Here is a 17,095-nt window from a genome sequence, read left to right as displayed (position 1 = left end):
ACATGTAACAAAGAATTGAGCTTAATAATTTTTGCAAGTCGGAAAGACATCTATCTAATTAATGACTTGGAGGTGGCAGAATGTAATGTATCCAAATTTGCTGCTCGTACAGAAATAGGTAAGGTATGTTGTGATGAACATTAAAGAATCTGCAAATGGGATATAAATCGGATGAATATGCAAAAATCTGGCAGTTGGAGTTTAACGTAGGGAAGTGAAAGGGCATGCAATCTAGTAGGAAGCATCAAAAGGTGCATTTATTTACATTACAACTTCAAAAAAAGTGTAATGCAAAAAAATTCGGGTGTTCTTTTGCAAGGAACAAAGTTAGCATGCATGTACAGCAAGTCAAATTTAATTTTGGTGTTTTTTTTAGGGGTATGGAGTTTAAAAACAGTCGAATCTTGTTACAATTATACAAAGTTTTGGTGAGGCTGTGTAAAGTTTGTCTTAAATGCAGGAAGCAATGTACTGGCATTGGAGGCAGTTCAAAAGAGATTCGTGAAGGTGTTAACTTATCAAGAACAGTTAAACCTCTTATTCATTAAAATTTAGAAGAATAAGGGGTGATCTTACTGAAAATTACATGATTCTGAGGGGCATTGATAGAGTAGATGTTGAGAGGATATTCCCACTAATAGGGAAATCTTAAACTAGGGGGCATAGTTAGAGAATAAAATTAGATTTGAAAGAATTTTTTTTCCCAGAATGGTGAATAGGGTAGAGGTGGTTGGTTAGTTTATTTGGCTGGTTCACTATTCAGAGTGATGCCAGTGGTATAGGTTCAATTCCTGCATTGTCATGAAGGATTTTCCTTCTCAACCTTTCCTTTCATCTGAAGCATGCTAATCCTCTTGCTAAACCATCAGCAGTCGTCTCTCCGTATTGAAAGCAGCTAAACAGTCTGCTTTAAGACTGTGGTGACTTCCCATCCCTTTAGTCAATGTCTGGAATTCTCTACCTGAGTTGTGGAAGTTAGTTCACTGAAATTATTTGAATAGATAGGTAGATATTTGAAATATCAGTGAATTGATAACTATGCTGAGCTGGTGCAAAAGAGAAATTGAGGTCTGGGGCAGATTAGCCATGATCTTGCTGGATGTTGGGACAGGTTTGAGGGGCCAAGTAGTCTACTTCGTTGTCTTATGTCTTTTTGACTCCGGTCTGTTCTTTACTACTTGTAAAGGATGAACTGCAGCAACTGCCCAGGTTATCTTTCTCTGAGGCCTCCATTATTCTGAAGCATGAACAACAATGTTAAGGGACTGGTATTGCTTCCATCTTCACCTTGGCTTTAATCATTAGGACTCAGTATGTAAAGGCTACATGTGACTGAACTCAAATTCTCAAAGCAGTCAATGCAAATCTAAAAACTGAAAATGTGTAGCAGATCTGATAGCATTTTTGGAGAGAAATGGTTAATATTTTATGTCGATGATCTTTAATCAAACTTGAAAAAGTTAGGTGTGTATTAGGCTTTGAAGGAATGGAAAGGGTGCAAAAGGAAGATCTATGATCAGTTGAGAACAGGAGAGAATAAATTTTTAAATGAAAATTCTTTGCTTCTCAGGAAAGCTGTATAGTTAGACCATAAGATTAGTAGCAGAAATAAGTCGTTTGGTTCAAGTCTGCTTCGCCCTTCAGTGAGATTATGACTGGTCGAAGTTTTTCTGTCAAGCCCCTTCCCAGTCCACTCCACCCAACTGTGCCCTCATTCCCTTTTAATTACCATAATTTAAATTTAGAATAGTTGTTTATGACCCAAGTTTCTCCCCCTCAAACTGAATGCTAAATTCCACCATGTTATTGTCACTGTTTTTGAGGAGGTAATTTATTAAACTTGTCTCATTCCACAATACCAGGTCCCAAATAACCTGATACTTATTTGCATCCAAAACACGTTACACTAGAAACTGTCCTGAAAATGCTGTTAAGACTGTTGCTGCCAAATTGATTTTCCTAATATAAACGAAGATTAAAATCGCCCATGATTAAATACTTAGCATATTTTACATGCCCTCATTATCTTCTAGGTTTTCTGGTTTTTATAACATAGCTGCTGTTAGGGCTTATTCCCACCAGAGTAAATTCCTGTCATTTCCAGTATCCACTCATATGAAATCTACAGTCTGCCATACAAAATAATTCTTGCTGTTGTGTGTGTTCCATCTTGAACTAATCAAGTACCTCTCTAGCCTTTTCCTTGCTGCTTGTCCTTTTGAAACTTCACATACCATTGATTATTTATTTCATAGTTTTGATCGCCTTGTAACTGTTGCTGTAATACTGTAGGACCATACCCATTAATCTGTACAGGGCCCTTTTACCATCGTTCTGCCAGTGCACTGTAAATGAAAACCCATTCCTTCCATACCAAACTTTGAACCTGCATTTAACTCATTGACTTTATCGACCCAATGCCAGTTTGCGCGTGGCTCGATTTAGTTATCCTGAGATTAACACTTTTTTAAAGGTTCTGCTTTTTACTTTCGCTCCTAACAATTCAAACTCTCTTAGAATCTCCTTTCTGTTACTACAATGTTGTACCAATACGAATGACGACAACTGGGTTCCACTCTGGTTTTTAGGAAATATTCTTGACACTGGCACAAGACAAGCAACACATTGCACCTCTAATAATGCAGTACACTCTCAGTATTGTACTGGAATGATTTATATGTTCTTCTTTTACATCGTTTTATTACAAGTTGGATGCATACCAAATGAAACTTTGTTTTCAATTCACATTATGATTTTAGCTTTCTCCCATTTCCCGCTCCTTCAGAAGTGGTCTTAAAAAGTTAAATGCTCTTAACATTATTTCAAATGTAAATGATTTCCAATCAAGCTGCTTTACATAAAAGTTAATTCATATTGTATTCTGGTCTGTATGTCTGTGAGGAGTCCTGATACTGACATTCACGTACCTTCAGGTTGATTGACTTTGAAATGCTGCTGCCTCGGTCTCCAATTTAGTTTGAGTTTATGTCTGAACAAAATACAGATCACCTTCTTTCAAGTGGCACTGCTCTTTTCCTTATGCAACTGCCTTTATTTTGAGATACTCAAAAACTAACCCTTATGCAATGCAGTAACAGTTTTATCATGAGAATTACAGAAATGAACAGCTTCTGTCAGCAGTTATGGTGAGTAATATAGGAGCAAGTTTGCAAAATGTTGTAGAGGCAAAACCAATAAGCATTAAATGTTTGTATTTAGTATAATTTTCAGTTCTGTTCCTAACAGTTGTGCAACAAATTACTAAAAGTGTATATAATATTGTGGGTCAACACACAGCATGTTGACTGCAGCATTTGAAGAAGGCAGCTCACCCCATCTTTTCAAGAACACTAGGGACATGCAATAAATGCTGACCAGCCAGCGACACCCATGTCCCACAAATGAACATAGAACAATACAGCGCAGAACAGCCCCTTCTGCCCTCGATGTTGTGCATACCTGTGAACTGATCTAAGCCCATCCTTTTACACTATCCCATCATCATCCATATGCTTATCAAAGGACTGTTTAAATGCCCCTGATGTGGCTGAGATAACTACATTGGCAGACAGGGCACTCCACACCCTTACCACTCTGAGTAAAGAACCTGTCTCTGACATCTGTCTTAAATCTATCACTCTTCAATTTGCAGCTATCCCCCCTCATACAAGCTCATGTCATCATCTTAGGGTGTACAGTGAGAGTCTTTTTCCTATCTAATCCTCTAATCATCTTGTATGTATCTATTAAATCCCCTCTTAGCCTTCTCTCCAATGAAAACAGACCCAAGTCCCTCAGCTTTTCCTCATAAGACCTTCGCTCCAGACCAGATCTGGTGTGAATTGTATTTTTTTAACTTCAGGGAGTAGTCATAATTCCAACTATAATGTTCTTTAGAATCTAAATAGGGGATGAAAGCGGTGTAAATCATCCCTGAATGGCAAGGGATGGGAATGTAAACCTCCCACATTCCACCTCTAAGACAAAAAAACACACAACCTTACCCCCGGACATTCAGTTTCTTGCAGGTCAGTAGAGCAAATTAACTCTGTCTCCTCTCCTTTGCAATTTGATGTCCTATCAGTACATTAACATTATCAAGCAGGTACACAAAAACTTTCCTGTCTAAAATTCATGTCTGTTGGCAAGTCTCCCTGAAGTTCAGGCCATCTTCCCCACTGCTACCATGAAATTTAAAGCATTCAGCCCTGTACCTGCAACTTTCACTCTTTTCTCATCTTGACCAGAAAGTTTGCCTTTTGCTGTACGGTGCTATTTTTCCCTCTTGCTAAATTGCCCTCCTCAAACTCACCATTGATCCCACAATCCTTGCCAACTGTTGCCCAACCTTCCTTTCTTTTGCAAAGTTCTTTTTTAATGGGTTGTTAACATAATGACATTTATCAAAGCCTATTCTACAAAGCTGTTAAAGGCAGATGTAGAACAATCTCTTCAGCTTATTTGATTTGTAGGTGGTTTATTTTGAGTGCTTTAGTTCTATTGTATGCAACAGATATTGGATTAATTGAACTGAAGTAGGGTCAACATTTTGAATAATTTGGAGAGAAGAAATGACATCATACTTTCCATTGGGTATTTATTCCGTTCTGTCCATTGTGAAAGCCATAACTGTTTCAGTTTAGGTAGCGCAGTTCAGATTGTGACTGCATGCTGTGTAAAAGAGCAAAGCTTTTCTTCACCTTTTTTTAGCTGTTCTGTTGGTTTCATTTTAAATGCGTCCCCTATGTTTGAGCCTTTCCACCACATGGAACAATTTGTCTGTGCTTCTTCATAGAGAACGAGGAAAGCAATGGAATGAGTTGAATAACACTATTAAACAATTGGCTAGGCAACATTGAGTGAAAGAGTCAGCTGAGCTAAATGGTTCTGAATTGTAGTTACCTTTTTTAAATACAGAAATGTGACAAGGTCACAAATCAAATGACAACTGTAACAATGGAACAATGTAATCAAGAAACTTTCAGTCAAATGATACTGTGGTTTTTTCAACTACCTAAGCAGGTAGAATGTTTTTTTTGTTTAAATGGAAGAATGCCATTACTGACCATGTAGAAAATAGTCAGTCGTGGACAGCTAGAGAGGAGGATTCTACCAGTTGAGCTAAGCTTGCATTTGTTCAACTGGAGACATTTAGCACCTTGTCTCAAGCAAGTGACTAGGTTTTTAAAATTTCCTTATTGGGGTACGAGCATCACTAGCAGTACTGGAATGTTTTGCCCATGGCTAGTTTCGTTGAATTTAATGATCAACTTTGTTTTACTAGGTGACTTCGCAAAGGAAGTGAGAGTCAACTAAGTTGATTTGTAACTGGAGTTTAATGAACAAGTTTGGATGAAAATGGGATTTCTTTCCCAAAATTATTTTAGTTTTTAAATTGTAATTTAGTTGTCCGTCACCTTTTATGGATATCACAATTTTTATTTCCAGATTTTCAAAGTTTTCAAACAACCAGTGGATATTACTGACTTGTGTTTTCTGGAATATTAGTTTGAACTGTTAAATTATCAGTCTTGTAACAAGGTGTTGAAACGTGTGCTTGCACACACTATAATAATCCCACTAGCTCAGCACTGTTGTTCAGGTAAAGAAACTTGTAGCTGTGGCTAGTTCACACTGGCTGTCAAATTCAGTTATCTAGCAAACTGTTCCGTATTTCTCCAATATTGGCCTTCCACCAAGTTCCTATGAATAAGCAACAAATACTGACACTGTGCACATTTTGAAAAATTGCAAAATTTACAAGTCTCTGTATGGTGAGATAAATAGAAATGCATAAGTAAAAGATTAAACAAAAGTCAGCCATATGTGTTTATACTTAAGAGATGGAGGATTTTGGAAATAATCAGAAGTAAATTTTAAAACTGCTCTTAAATTTAGATGTGGAAACAAATGAGAGATTTCAAAAATAAGGCAGTTATGGAACAGCTGTGGGAGAAGGGAAAATGGGAGAAATGTGCAATATGCCTTCATGAGCATATCCCTTTGTCACCTGTATGCTCAACAGATGCATTTGAATTTTGGGGTTTTAAAGCATTATTTTCAATGTTTTTTCAGGAAGCAGGACTGAATGAAACATACCCAGAATGCTTTGAATTAAGGATGATCTAAATCTGGGTTGCCCCATATGTACTCGAGTGATAGTCGAATTTTTTAAAGTTACATTTTAAGGTTAAATTTATGGGGTTGACTATTACATGGACACTACGTTTTGAGGAACTGACATTCATGCCTGTCAAAACTCATACAGTATCATTAGCAGAAGCCCAATTGATATCTAAACGAATGAAGAACAAAAACACAACAAATTATGGTAATACTGAAAATCCGGTGCAGAGTGTGACGGTCAGCAGACTGGAAAACCTGAAGCGGTGTGGGATGACGGGCACACAGACTCATAAATGTTGATCTGTTATCTGAAGAACTAGGGTTGACTTTTACACAAGATATTTGGAAAAGTCCAAATTTTTGACAAAAAAGTCAACTTTTACACGAGATCGACTATTACTCTATGATGAACTTATGGATGAAAACAAAATAGTGTGGAATAGACAATAGGTGCAGGAGTAGGCCATTCAGCCCTTCGAGCCTGTACCGCCATTCAATATGGTCATGGCTGATCATTCCTAATTAGTATCCTCTTCCTGCCTTATCTCCATAACCTTTGATTCCACTATCCTTGAGCACTCTATCCAACTCTTTCTTAAATGAATCCAGAGACTGGGCCTCCACTGCCCTCTGGGGCAGAGCATTCCACACAGCCACCACTCTCTGGGTGAAGAAGTTTCTCCTCATCTCTGTCCTAAATGGTCTACCCCGTATTTTTAAGCTGTGTCCTCTGGTTCGGATAGATAGGCTTCAGAGTGCTTTCACAGATTGGTGCAACATTGAGGGCTGAAGGGCCTGTACTGCGCTGTAATGTTCTAGTATATACGGTACGTAATCTGGAAAACCAGTTACTATAAATTGATATTTAGGGGTTAGTACTGCTGAATTTGGCTACTGTGTTTGGTGGCAAATTCGTTCATGTAAGTATTGAGTCTGAGTTAGCAAGTCATCAGTCTTCTGGAATCTGAATTAAAACCAAGCCAATTTAAAATAAAACTCATCCTTACTGACATAATAGTAAGAGGCAAGAAAGCTTGCTCCATTTAAATTTAGCTCAATGAAACTGGCAATCCTGCAATTAGAAGAGAAAAAAATCTTGTGTTTTAATACTTAAAATACTTGAAAACGTGAACTTGAAAGTTATGAAGTTGTTAGCTTGACATCAACTGTAAGAATAACATTGCAGTCATTTGTAGAGGAAGCAATTGAAAGTTGGGAGGAAATATGATTCCAAGACAGTGCAGATTTATAAAAGGCAGGTCATGGACATCAGATCTGTTGAATTTTTTTTAGGATGTGATTCTGTTTAATGTTTTGACTTTCAAGTGCAGTTCACTAAAATTCAGTCAAATGATTTGAAACTAAAACACAAGCTCAAGGAAATGCTGATATTGTCTAATCAAAAGTGGTGATTGTAAGTTTTTTTTAACATGTTTTAACAATTGGAATGAAGCCATACAATACAAATCCATATTTTTGATGGAGCTTTTAATCATCATTTAAAAGAAAAATGATTTTAGGATTGTGGGGCCATGCTGCATTTAGTTACTGAATGGTAGTGGGTCGAGTTGAACCAGAGTTGGTCCTTGAAATGCTGGTGCTTCTACAATGGTAGGCAATTCTATGATTCTGGGATAAGAAAGAACCCTTGATTGAAAAATCCAAACAAAAATCTGAGCATTTTATCACCAATATCCCCAATATTCTCACTGTATTTTTCAAATAAGAGATGGCTAGTCTGTGGACACATGGTGTACGATCCCTGGGAACTGTCTGATAACTGCATACTACCCCTCCTCTTGTTTCATCCCGGGTTAAATGAACAATTATTTCTGCCCCTCTCCCTTATGTCTGACATTTGATGTAAAAGGATGTTGAAATTGTATATTCAAATTATTTGTGTATTCAGCAAGGTAATAGTGATGGGAGTGGAGAAGTATATTGGTGTGATGTTTCCCTCCCATTTGTGGATCAGACATTGAGCCTTGTATGTTCACTGGTCTGTTCTGGGTAATCACATGCTGGAGTTTTAAAAACTCTGTCTATTAAGAATCTCCATGAGCTGTGGCTCAAAGACCACAAACTGGAAACCTGCCTGATGAATCGCATGCAACTGCATACTGTCTTTATATGTAGAATCCCCACAGCATGGAAACAGGCCATTCGGTCCAACATGTTCATGACAACTCTCTGAAGAGTATCTGACCCAGACCCATCCCCTTATTTTATACCTGCAATCCTGCATTTTCCATGGTTAACGCACCTAACCTACATTTCCCTGGACACTGGATAATGTAGCAAGATCAATCCACCTAATATGCACATCTTTTGAACTGTGTGGGAGGAAACTAGAGCACCTAGCAGAAACCCATGCAGACACAGGGAGCACATGCAAACTCCACACAGTCTCCTGAGGCTGAAATCGAACCCAGGTCATGGCACTGTGAGACGGTGGTGCTAAACACTATGCCACTGTGCTGCCCACATATATCAAACCAAGACTGTGTTACATGTGACGTAGAATCCTTGGTGTAGAGAAAGCCATTTGACCCTTCAAATCCACACTTACTCTTTGAAGATCATCCCATACACACCCATCCCCTACCCTATAACCATGCATTTCCCATGGCAAAGCCACCTAACACGATGGGGCAAGTTCGCATGGCTGTTCCATCTAGCCTCCACATCTTTGGGTTGTGTGAGGAAACCGGAGCACCCAGAGGAAACCCACGCAGACGGTGGGAGAATGTGCAAACTCCACACAGTCACCCAAGGCTGGAATTAAACCTTGGTCTCTGCTGAGAGACAACCGTGCTAACCCCTGAGCCAGTGTGTCCTTGGGGTTTATAGTTGCCCATGAATATTGCAGTGGATCAAAGCCAGGAATCTTTCTATATCAAGTGTTTCAGAAGATTTTTGTGACTTCTGCAAACTCTATTCAACCTCCTCATCCAGGCTGCCAACTTCCAGTTTAATAACGCTGCCCACATCTGTTCAAACTTTGATCCATAACTTTGCCACCTTCAGACAATACTCTCCTGACAACTTCCCATCCTTTATCCAACACACATTGTGTCAGGACTAGAAGAAAATAGTGATAACGGATTTTGGAATTAACAAAAGGTTATTGACCTGAAACTTATTTCTGCTGAGAGAGGGTCCGAATTATCCTGAGCAGCAGAACATTTACAATGCTCTTCTTTTTACCTCATTCCAGCATCTGCAATGTTTCCCTTTTGTATCACAATGTTGTCAATTTCTTCAAAATGAGTTCAGGAAATTGGCAGTTCCTCCAGTCCCTCAAATGTCGCTTAAAAAGGTGTAAATATGACCAGAGCAGTGCTATTGTTGGAGCCAAATTAGCTTGTGGTGTTTTTTTAAAGGGCACATGTAGCTTCAACTTTACATCTTCTGCCGAATTATGATGATATGCAGTCTGGAGTTTCTGTTTTAATGATTCTTAACTGTTCAGGAGGTTACATTACTTAGTGTGGAAACAGGCCCTTCGGCCCAACAAGTCCACACCGACCCGCCGAAGTGCAACCCACACATACCCCTTACCTAACACTATGGGCAATTTAGCATGGCCAATTCATCTGACCCGCACATCTTTGGACTGTGGGAGGAAACCGGAGCACCCGGAGGAAACCCACGCAGACACGGGGAGAACGTGCAAACTCCACACAGTCAGTCGCCTGAGTCGGGAATTGAACCCAGGTCCCTGGCGCTGTGAGGCAGCAGTGCTAACCACTGTGCCACCGTGCCTCCCTAGGTTGCTTGCCATCGTTATGGATTAATCTATATGGTTGCCATGGTACAACTGCAAATTGCTATGTAATTATTTGTTTGATGTCTGTCAGGTCAAATTCAGTTATCCTTACCTTGGTCAGTACAGATAACAAGGAAAGTTGCTTCTAACCAACATCTCACCAGAGTGACTCCATGATCTTTTTCTTTATCATATAGAGTCAGAGATGGACAGCATGGAAACAGACTCTTCGGTTCAAATCGTCCATGCCGATCAGATTTCCTAACCTAATCTAGTCCCATTTGCCAGCATTTGGCCCATATCCCTCTAAACCCTTCCAGCCTCCTCCACTTCCTCTGGCAGCTCGTTCCATACACTCACCTCTGCGTGAAAACGTTGCCCCTTAGGGGAAAAATTCAAAAGGGACCTATCGTCCTAAACCTATGGCTTCTAGTTCTGGACTCACCCACCCCAGGGAAAAGACCTTATCTATTTATCCTATTCATGATTTTATACACAATAAGGTCTCTTACCCCTCAGCCTCCGACACTCCAAGGAAAACAGCTCCAGTTTATTCAGCCTCTCCCTATTGCTCAAATCCTCCAACCCTGGCAACATCCTCAAATCTTTTTGAACCCTTTCAAGTTTCACAACATCCTCCCAATAGGAGGGAGACCAGAATCGCATGCAATATTGCAAAAGTGGTCTAACCAGTGTCTTGTACAGCGGCACCGTGAGCTTGCAACTGCTATACTCATGTCCTGATTGTATTTCTTGATTTAGGCTGAGTGAACTTCTGCAGATTTGGATGTCTGTATTCTGAATCTGTAATAATCCAAAGGGATATGGGCAGACTACATAATGTATGGAAGTGGAAGAAGTTGCTAACATAAATTGTTAATTTAGCACAAATGAGAGTTGTACAACGTGTGAATATTAAATCAGGAAATAGATCTAGGATTGACTGATTTATGAACATTCAAGCTTGGTGTTCATAGGCAGCAGAGAAGACGAGGAGTTGGGGTATGTTGCTGGAATTGTGACTTGGAACTCGGAGGGTTATGTTGACTTTTCACCATACCTGATTAGGTGACAGCCGGTGTTGTATATTCAGTTTTGTAGGAAGCACTTAGTAATACAGGAAGGCATTCAGATGAGATCTGTAAGGTAAATTACTGATTTTACAAGGACTGACATGATGAAAGTTGCTCGGTGGGATTTTTCTTTCTGGAAAAGGAGGATGGTGGTTAATTGTATGCATTTTTGCAACATGGCAATGATTGTAAACTCCCACGTTTTTGTTCCTTCATTTTTGTTTTTGGGCCGAGGGATAAATTTGCTAAGTACACTTGTAGAATCTTGAGGTTTCGGATTTTCCTTTTAATGGATGCCAGATCCATTTGCAAGAGCATCTACTTCCTTCACTGCCAGGATAGTGTGTTGTTATAAAACACTGTAAACACTCAGCACTTGTAGCTTAGGGAATCAAAGTCATACAATCATTTTGAGATAGGGACAGGTGAACACCATCTTCCCCCATATTCCTATCCTTGACTTCAGTGTAAATTGGTATTTCTTCACTCCAACTGAGTTATAATTTTGAAACTTGAGATTTTAGATTGATTTCAAAATTTTCCAACTACAAGGTAATAAAACATTAAAAAGTTTGCCTTTCCTTTTCACCAAACAGTGATAGTAGGACTTGTACTTCCATAATATATTTCATTACTTCAGGACCTCTTTTTTTACATTTCAGTTCTTGTCAGTTGTATACATTTTTGTCATGTAAGTAACGTGACAACATTGTAAACTCCCACAAACGGAAATGATACACAGATCCAGGTCATTCACTTTGTATAGGTTGAGGGATAAATTTGCTAAGTATATTTGTAGAATTCCCCTGTTCTTGTACAGTTGTGGGATCCTGCATATTCCACATTTTTTTTCAAGGCTTTCACAATAATTTGTTTTCATCTCCTTCCAGCACTCGGCAGTTAATTAATGGAGCATGCATATTGCCACCCTTTTGTGAGGCTTTTTCTCCCCCCGCCCTTTGTATCCAAATGTCCCATTTCTTCTGTACTAAGTCCTTAAAGGGTTTAACGATGCTAACATCCAGTGGTTGCACCTTGCTTGTAAGGCTTTCAAGAATCTTTGCAATGTCAGTATTGTTAACTCAAAGTTTACTGATAACACCTTTTTTTTCCCCATTTTGATCTGAACATATCCCAAACCAGTGAGCTTTTTCCCTTTCTACATCCACGTGGTCACATATTCCAGACCTTCTATATGTTTTTGCTCCTATCTTTTCCACAAGTTCTGTTCCTTAGCATAGCAAAATTCATTAGTAAAAAGTGAGGACTGCAGATCAGTGTCAAGAGTGTGGTGCTTGAAAAGCACAGCAGGTCAGGCAGCATCTGTGGAGCAGGAGGATCTGTTTTGGGATTTCCTGATGAAGGTTTATGCCTGACACGTAGATTCTCCTGTTCCTCGGATGCTGCCTAACCTGCTGTGCTTTTCCAGCACCATACACTCAATATCAAAGTTCAATGGGGTTTTGTCCATATTTCCTACATGTGAGAACCTGTACCTGTTTTTCTTCCGACTTCTGATCACAAAGCAATGGGACCATGTTAACCTGCCATTAAGTTCTGCTGGTTGGCATTGGGCAATCTTGGTTTTCTGTCTACCTTTACATAAATGTACTGTACCATCCAGCACTGGCTTTGAAATCCATTTTTTTTTGCTTCATTCTTGGCGCACATTCTTGCACGTTATCGAGTCACTATGCTTCCGTTCTGATGATGCTGAATTACGCAATCAACAATCTTTTTTCTTCTAGTTTTGGCCACTTGTTCAGCTTTCCTCAGTTGGCATACTAATATTTTGGCATAGCCTTTAACTGGATAGCTTTTTTCCTGCAGTCTCTATCAAGTTTTTCAGAAACACAAAACTCCCTTGCAACTACGCAATTATTGTTCTTCTCTGCAAGTTCAATAACTTTTAGTTTAAACTGTGCTGTATACTTGTTTCTTTTGTGATGCCATTTTTTCAGAAAAATTTGGGAGTTTTACAATAAGTTCAGAGTACATTTTGTGTATTTGAAGCAAAAATGTGCAAATCATGTGTTTTTAAGGCTGCATATACAGTCAGGAAGAGACCCCTGAAAAACTAGGGTTAACTTATACTTAAGGTATATGAAACATACCAGATGTTTTGGCCAAAAATAAGGGGTCAACTTATACTCAAGTGTAGGTCAACTTCATGTATATGCAATAAACAATTTCTTGAATGCCTCAATTGAACCTGCCTCCACCAGGCAGTGAATTTCAGACCTGAACCACTTATGATCACACTTTTTTCTTTGGCTAATCATTTTAATCTATACCCTCTCATTTTTGATCCTTGTACAAGTGAGAACAATTGCTCCCTGTCTACTATCTAGCCCCCTGATTTTGTTAAACCTTTCCTTAGCTACCTTCTCTCTCTAACTTCTCATCATTTGAATCATTCTTGTAAAACATCTTTGCATAGTGTACATAGTTCTGGAAGACAATGTACATTATTCTAGCTGAGGTCTAAAGTGTCTGATGCAAGTTCTTCATCACACTTTGGTTGTGTACTCTATATCCCTATTAATAAAATGTCTGATGTATAGGAAATCTAAGATGTTTTCTTTGCTGCTGTCTTCATCTGATATGCTGTCTTCAATGGAATGCACATATACAGTCACATCCTCTTTTAGAATTGTAGCCCTCATTTTATATTGTCTATCTATGTTCTTCCTGTCAAATGCTGCACCCCTCTTCTCTGCATTGACCTTAATGTACCACCTATCTGTCCACTCCACCAACTTGTCCATGTCCTTTTTTTAGGTTTTAATCAGGAAACCCAAGTGCCCCAATACTGATATATGGCGAACTCCACTATAAATGTTCATCCGTGTGAAAAATATCCATTGATCATTAAGGTTTCTTATTACTTTGCCACTTTTGCATCCATGTTACTACTGTTCCTTTCTTTTCTTTATTGAATTAACTTTTCTCGCAAGTTTATGCAGCCCTGTATTGAATACCTTTTGAAATTCCATGCACACCGCATCAACTGCACTACCCTCTCGATCCTTTCTATTACCTTTTCAAAAAAAAACTCTATAGAGGAGTGCTTATTTTTTCCCTTTAGCAATCAATGTTGACTTCCTAATCAAACCACATTTTCTTTTGGGACTAATTTTATCCCAAATATTTGTTTCTAGAAACTTGTATTTCCAGAAGTTAAACTGACTGGTCTGTAATTACTGGACTTATCCTTCAGCTTTTTGAACAAAGCCTCATTAGGGACCAAAAGGTAATTTTACAAGTTGAGGTGATGGTTCAGTTCTCCACTGTTTTGATTCTTTGCTTGAGTCGAGGGAATATTGCTTCCAGTGTCACTGTTTCTTTCAGTATCTATCCTAGGAAGCATCTCCTCTTGTTCCAATGTCTTGTGAACTCTATCCAACATTAATTAGCTTTTGAACCCTTCAAGTGGCAGAGTTTCCTCTTCCTACTGCCCAGGTAGTATCTTCCTCCTTGGTGAAGACCTGAAAAATATATTAGTTAAACACCTAAACCATGTTCCCTACTTCCTTTATGTAAATCCCTTTTTTGCATCCCTAATCAACTCTTCTACTCTATCACACTTACTATTTATACGCCTGTGGAAAAATGAAAGACTTTGGGATTTTTTAGTTTGCTGCCATTCTTTTCTCAATTCCTTTTTGATCCTCTGTTTTTTCACCTCCCCGCTGAACCTTATTTTCCTTGTGGTTCTCAATTGTATTTTGTATTTGACACTGTTCTAATCAAATGGTTTTTCTTAACTTCTATCACTTCGTCATCTAGCAGGCTCTGGATTTGTTTGCTCTACCTTTTTGTGAGGGAATGTACATTGACTGCACCCAAACTAATCTCATCTTTGGTAGCCCATCGCTCAGTTACAATAAATCTTTGGTTCCAGTCTCTCCAGCATAACTGTCTTCTTGCCCCACTGACTCTTCTCCAATTTATTTTTCTTCTGGATTGACCTTTGCAAGTCTCCACCATCATAGTAAATATTATGACAGTGCGCTCATTAACTCTTCAACATTCCTCCACCAAACTCGATCCATTTTCTAAGTACCAGATCTACCTGAATTCTATTGGACAGGACACTCTCTGCAATGGGAAATTCTCCTGAACACAATCCAGGATCACCTGCCCCGGCTCTCCCTTACCTAAATGTAGACTGTGATATTGATAATGTAATTAAAGTCCTCCATTATAACTGTAACGTTGGCATCTCTCTGTAATTTCCTACCGATCAGTTCCTCTATATTCTTGCCACTTATTGATGGTCTATCAACTATACTGAGTAATATTTTTAAGAAAACAACGTTTTAATCTTCTATGTAACCAAATCGGTTTTTTTTCTTGAACTGAGACATCTTTCTCCAACACTGCAATACTCTGCTTGATCAATTCTTTTTGATTAGTTTCTACCCCTTCCTTTTTGTCAATCTTTTCCGAATACCATGTACTCTGAGGTATTTAACATGTTTTTCTACAACTGACAACACTTTACAAAAAAATTAACTTGCAAGGATTCATTACGGGTAGTTTCAAGTTCATGTGAAACTTTTTTTGGGAATAATATCCACAGAAATTTAAGCAGGATCCTCCTTCCTAAATCCTCAAGAAGTCAATCAAGTTAGTCCGGTACTGTGGATCGAATGTTTCAAGGCAACCGTTTTAATATTTAGAATGCCAATTTGGGTGAGGTAAGAGGGTGGCTGAAGCCTGCAAAACGTGAGCAAAAAAGCATTTGGTACCTTTTTTAGCAGAGAACTGAAATGCAACAAATATTTTGGCACAGATGGCTGTGGTACAGGCAAAGAATTTTATGCAGTCTAATGTTTGATATTGACTGAATCTGGCAAGGTGTGGCATAGCCCTGAAAGGATAAGAGGCTTGCTGCATTTCCAATCTACTCATGGTTTGAAGTTGGAGTCAACGTAACAAAATTATTTTTAATAGTTTGGATATAATGGAAGTACAGTTTCTAATGATCAGCACTGTTTTTTTTCCCTCTCCTTTCTCCTCCTCCCCCCTTCCCTGCCCCCTCTTCTTGCCCTCAGCCCAGGCTACTGATACTCAACAAAGTAAGTTGCAATCAACTCTGCTTTCTTCTACTAGAACAATAGTTGAGTGATATCTTTATTTGTTTTTGGCCAAGGTACTTGTGCAAGTATCATATTTTAAGTGTTTTAATGCAAGTTAGTTCTCTTTGCTACATTCCCTGAAGCACAGACGAATGCAGTCAGAAATGAATGCAATGGAATTAATACTTCTGAGCGCTGCCGATAAGCTCTGCTTCCTTTTACAACAAATGTGATTTTTACTGGGACCAGTTATACTGAATACAAGAAAGGAAATATTTAGAAATTTGCATGGTGATCTCCTCATTGGGCTGATCAAACACTGAGTGATTTCCATTCACTTTATGTTTTACGTAGTTATTGTTTCCTGCAAGTATGCAGGTTCCACAATGCACTGTTACAGGGAATGTTAAGCCTTTCATTTTTCCTTCTTTCAGGACACTGCTGTTCTTAGGATGGCTGACTTGGACCTGAATGATGCACTACATGAAAGCACTCTCAATGTCGAGCCAGAAATTAAGAGGGATTTCATTGCTTCTCTGGAGGCAGAGAAATATGATGATGTTGTTGGAGAAAGTGTGACGAAAGAAAGTTATGTTCCACTGCTGGATGATGAGACAAAATCGCCTCCTTCAGAGGCTAAAGAGAATGTTATGGTGCACTTGCATGAAGAGACTGCACCTGAACAAAGTGATGGGGGCCAATTGGCAGAACGTGAGTTTGTGCATAATGAGCTTTAGATCAGGGCAGCAAATAGAAGCCCTCACTGACTGGTATGACAAAAGAACTTGTGAATCTTGGGTATTTGTAAACAGTTTTATGTTATCTAGCATTTGGTTTTCTATTTAAACAATTCCTGTTTATTTATCCGGTACAACTTAATGAGGAATTAGAATGAGAAATGACCATTGTCTGTTTGTTCTACAAATATTTGGTTATTCATTTGGTCATTCAGATTTCTGAAACTAATTTCATATTGAATAATTTCAGCTGTTAGAGATCAGTATAGCAACAGGAAATAGATAATTCGACCTCATAACCTTTTC

The 17,095-nt window shown here is 38.7% G+C and overlaps 1 protein-coding gene across 5 annotated transcripts in view; it reads left to right on the top strand.

Annotated features, from left to right (window-relative positions):
• LOC132815046 (microtubule-associated protein 4-like) overlaps nt 1–17,095 on the top strand; it is a 426,923-nt gene that overhangs the window by 100,991 nt on the left and 308,837 nt on the right. For 4 of the 5 annotated variants that reach the window (XM_060823717.1, XM_060823718.1, XM_060823720.1 and 1 more), the window contains exon 2: nt 16,487–16,763. In XM_060823717.1, the coding sequence (XP_060679700.1) occupies nt 16,505–16,763 (259 nt within the window). In that variant the 5' untranslated portion in view covers nt 16,487–16,504. Of the gene's footprint in view, nt 1–16,028; nt 16,053–16,486; nt 16,764–17,095 lie in introns of all 5 variants that reach the window. The other variant, XM_060823719.1, reaches the window with a different exon arrangement.

This window comes from Hemiscyllium ocellatum, chromosome 4 (assembly GCF_020745735.1).
Source record: "Hemiscyllium ocellatum isolate sHemOce1 chromosome 4, sHemOce1.pat.X.cur, whole genome shotgun sequence".
NCBI lineage: Eukaryota > Metazoa > Chordata > Chondrichthyes > Orectolobiformes > Hemiscylliidae > Hemiscyllium > Hemiscyllium ocellatum.
This window is presented reverse-complemented; position numbering and strand designations above follow the sequence as displayed.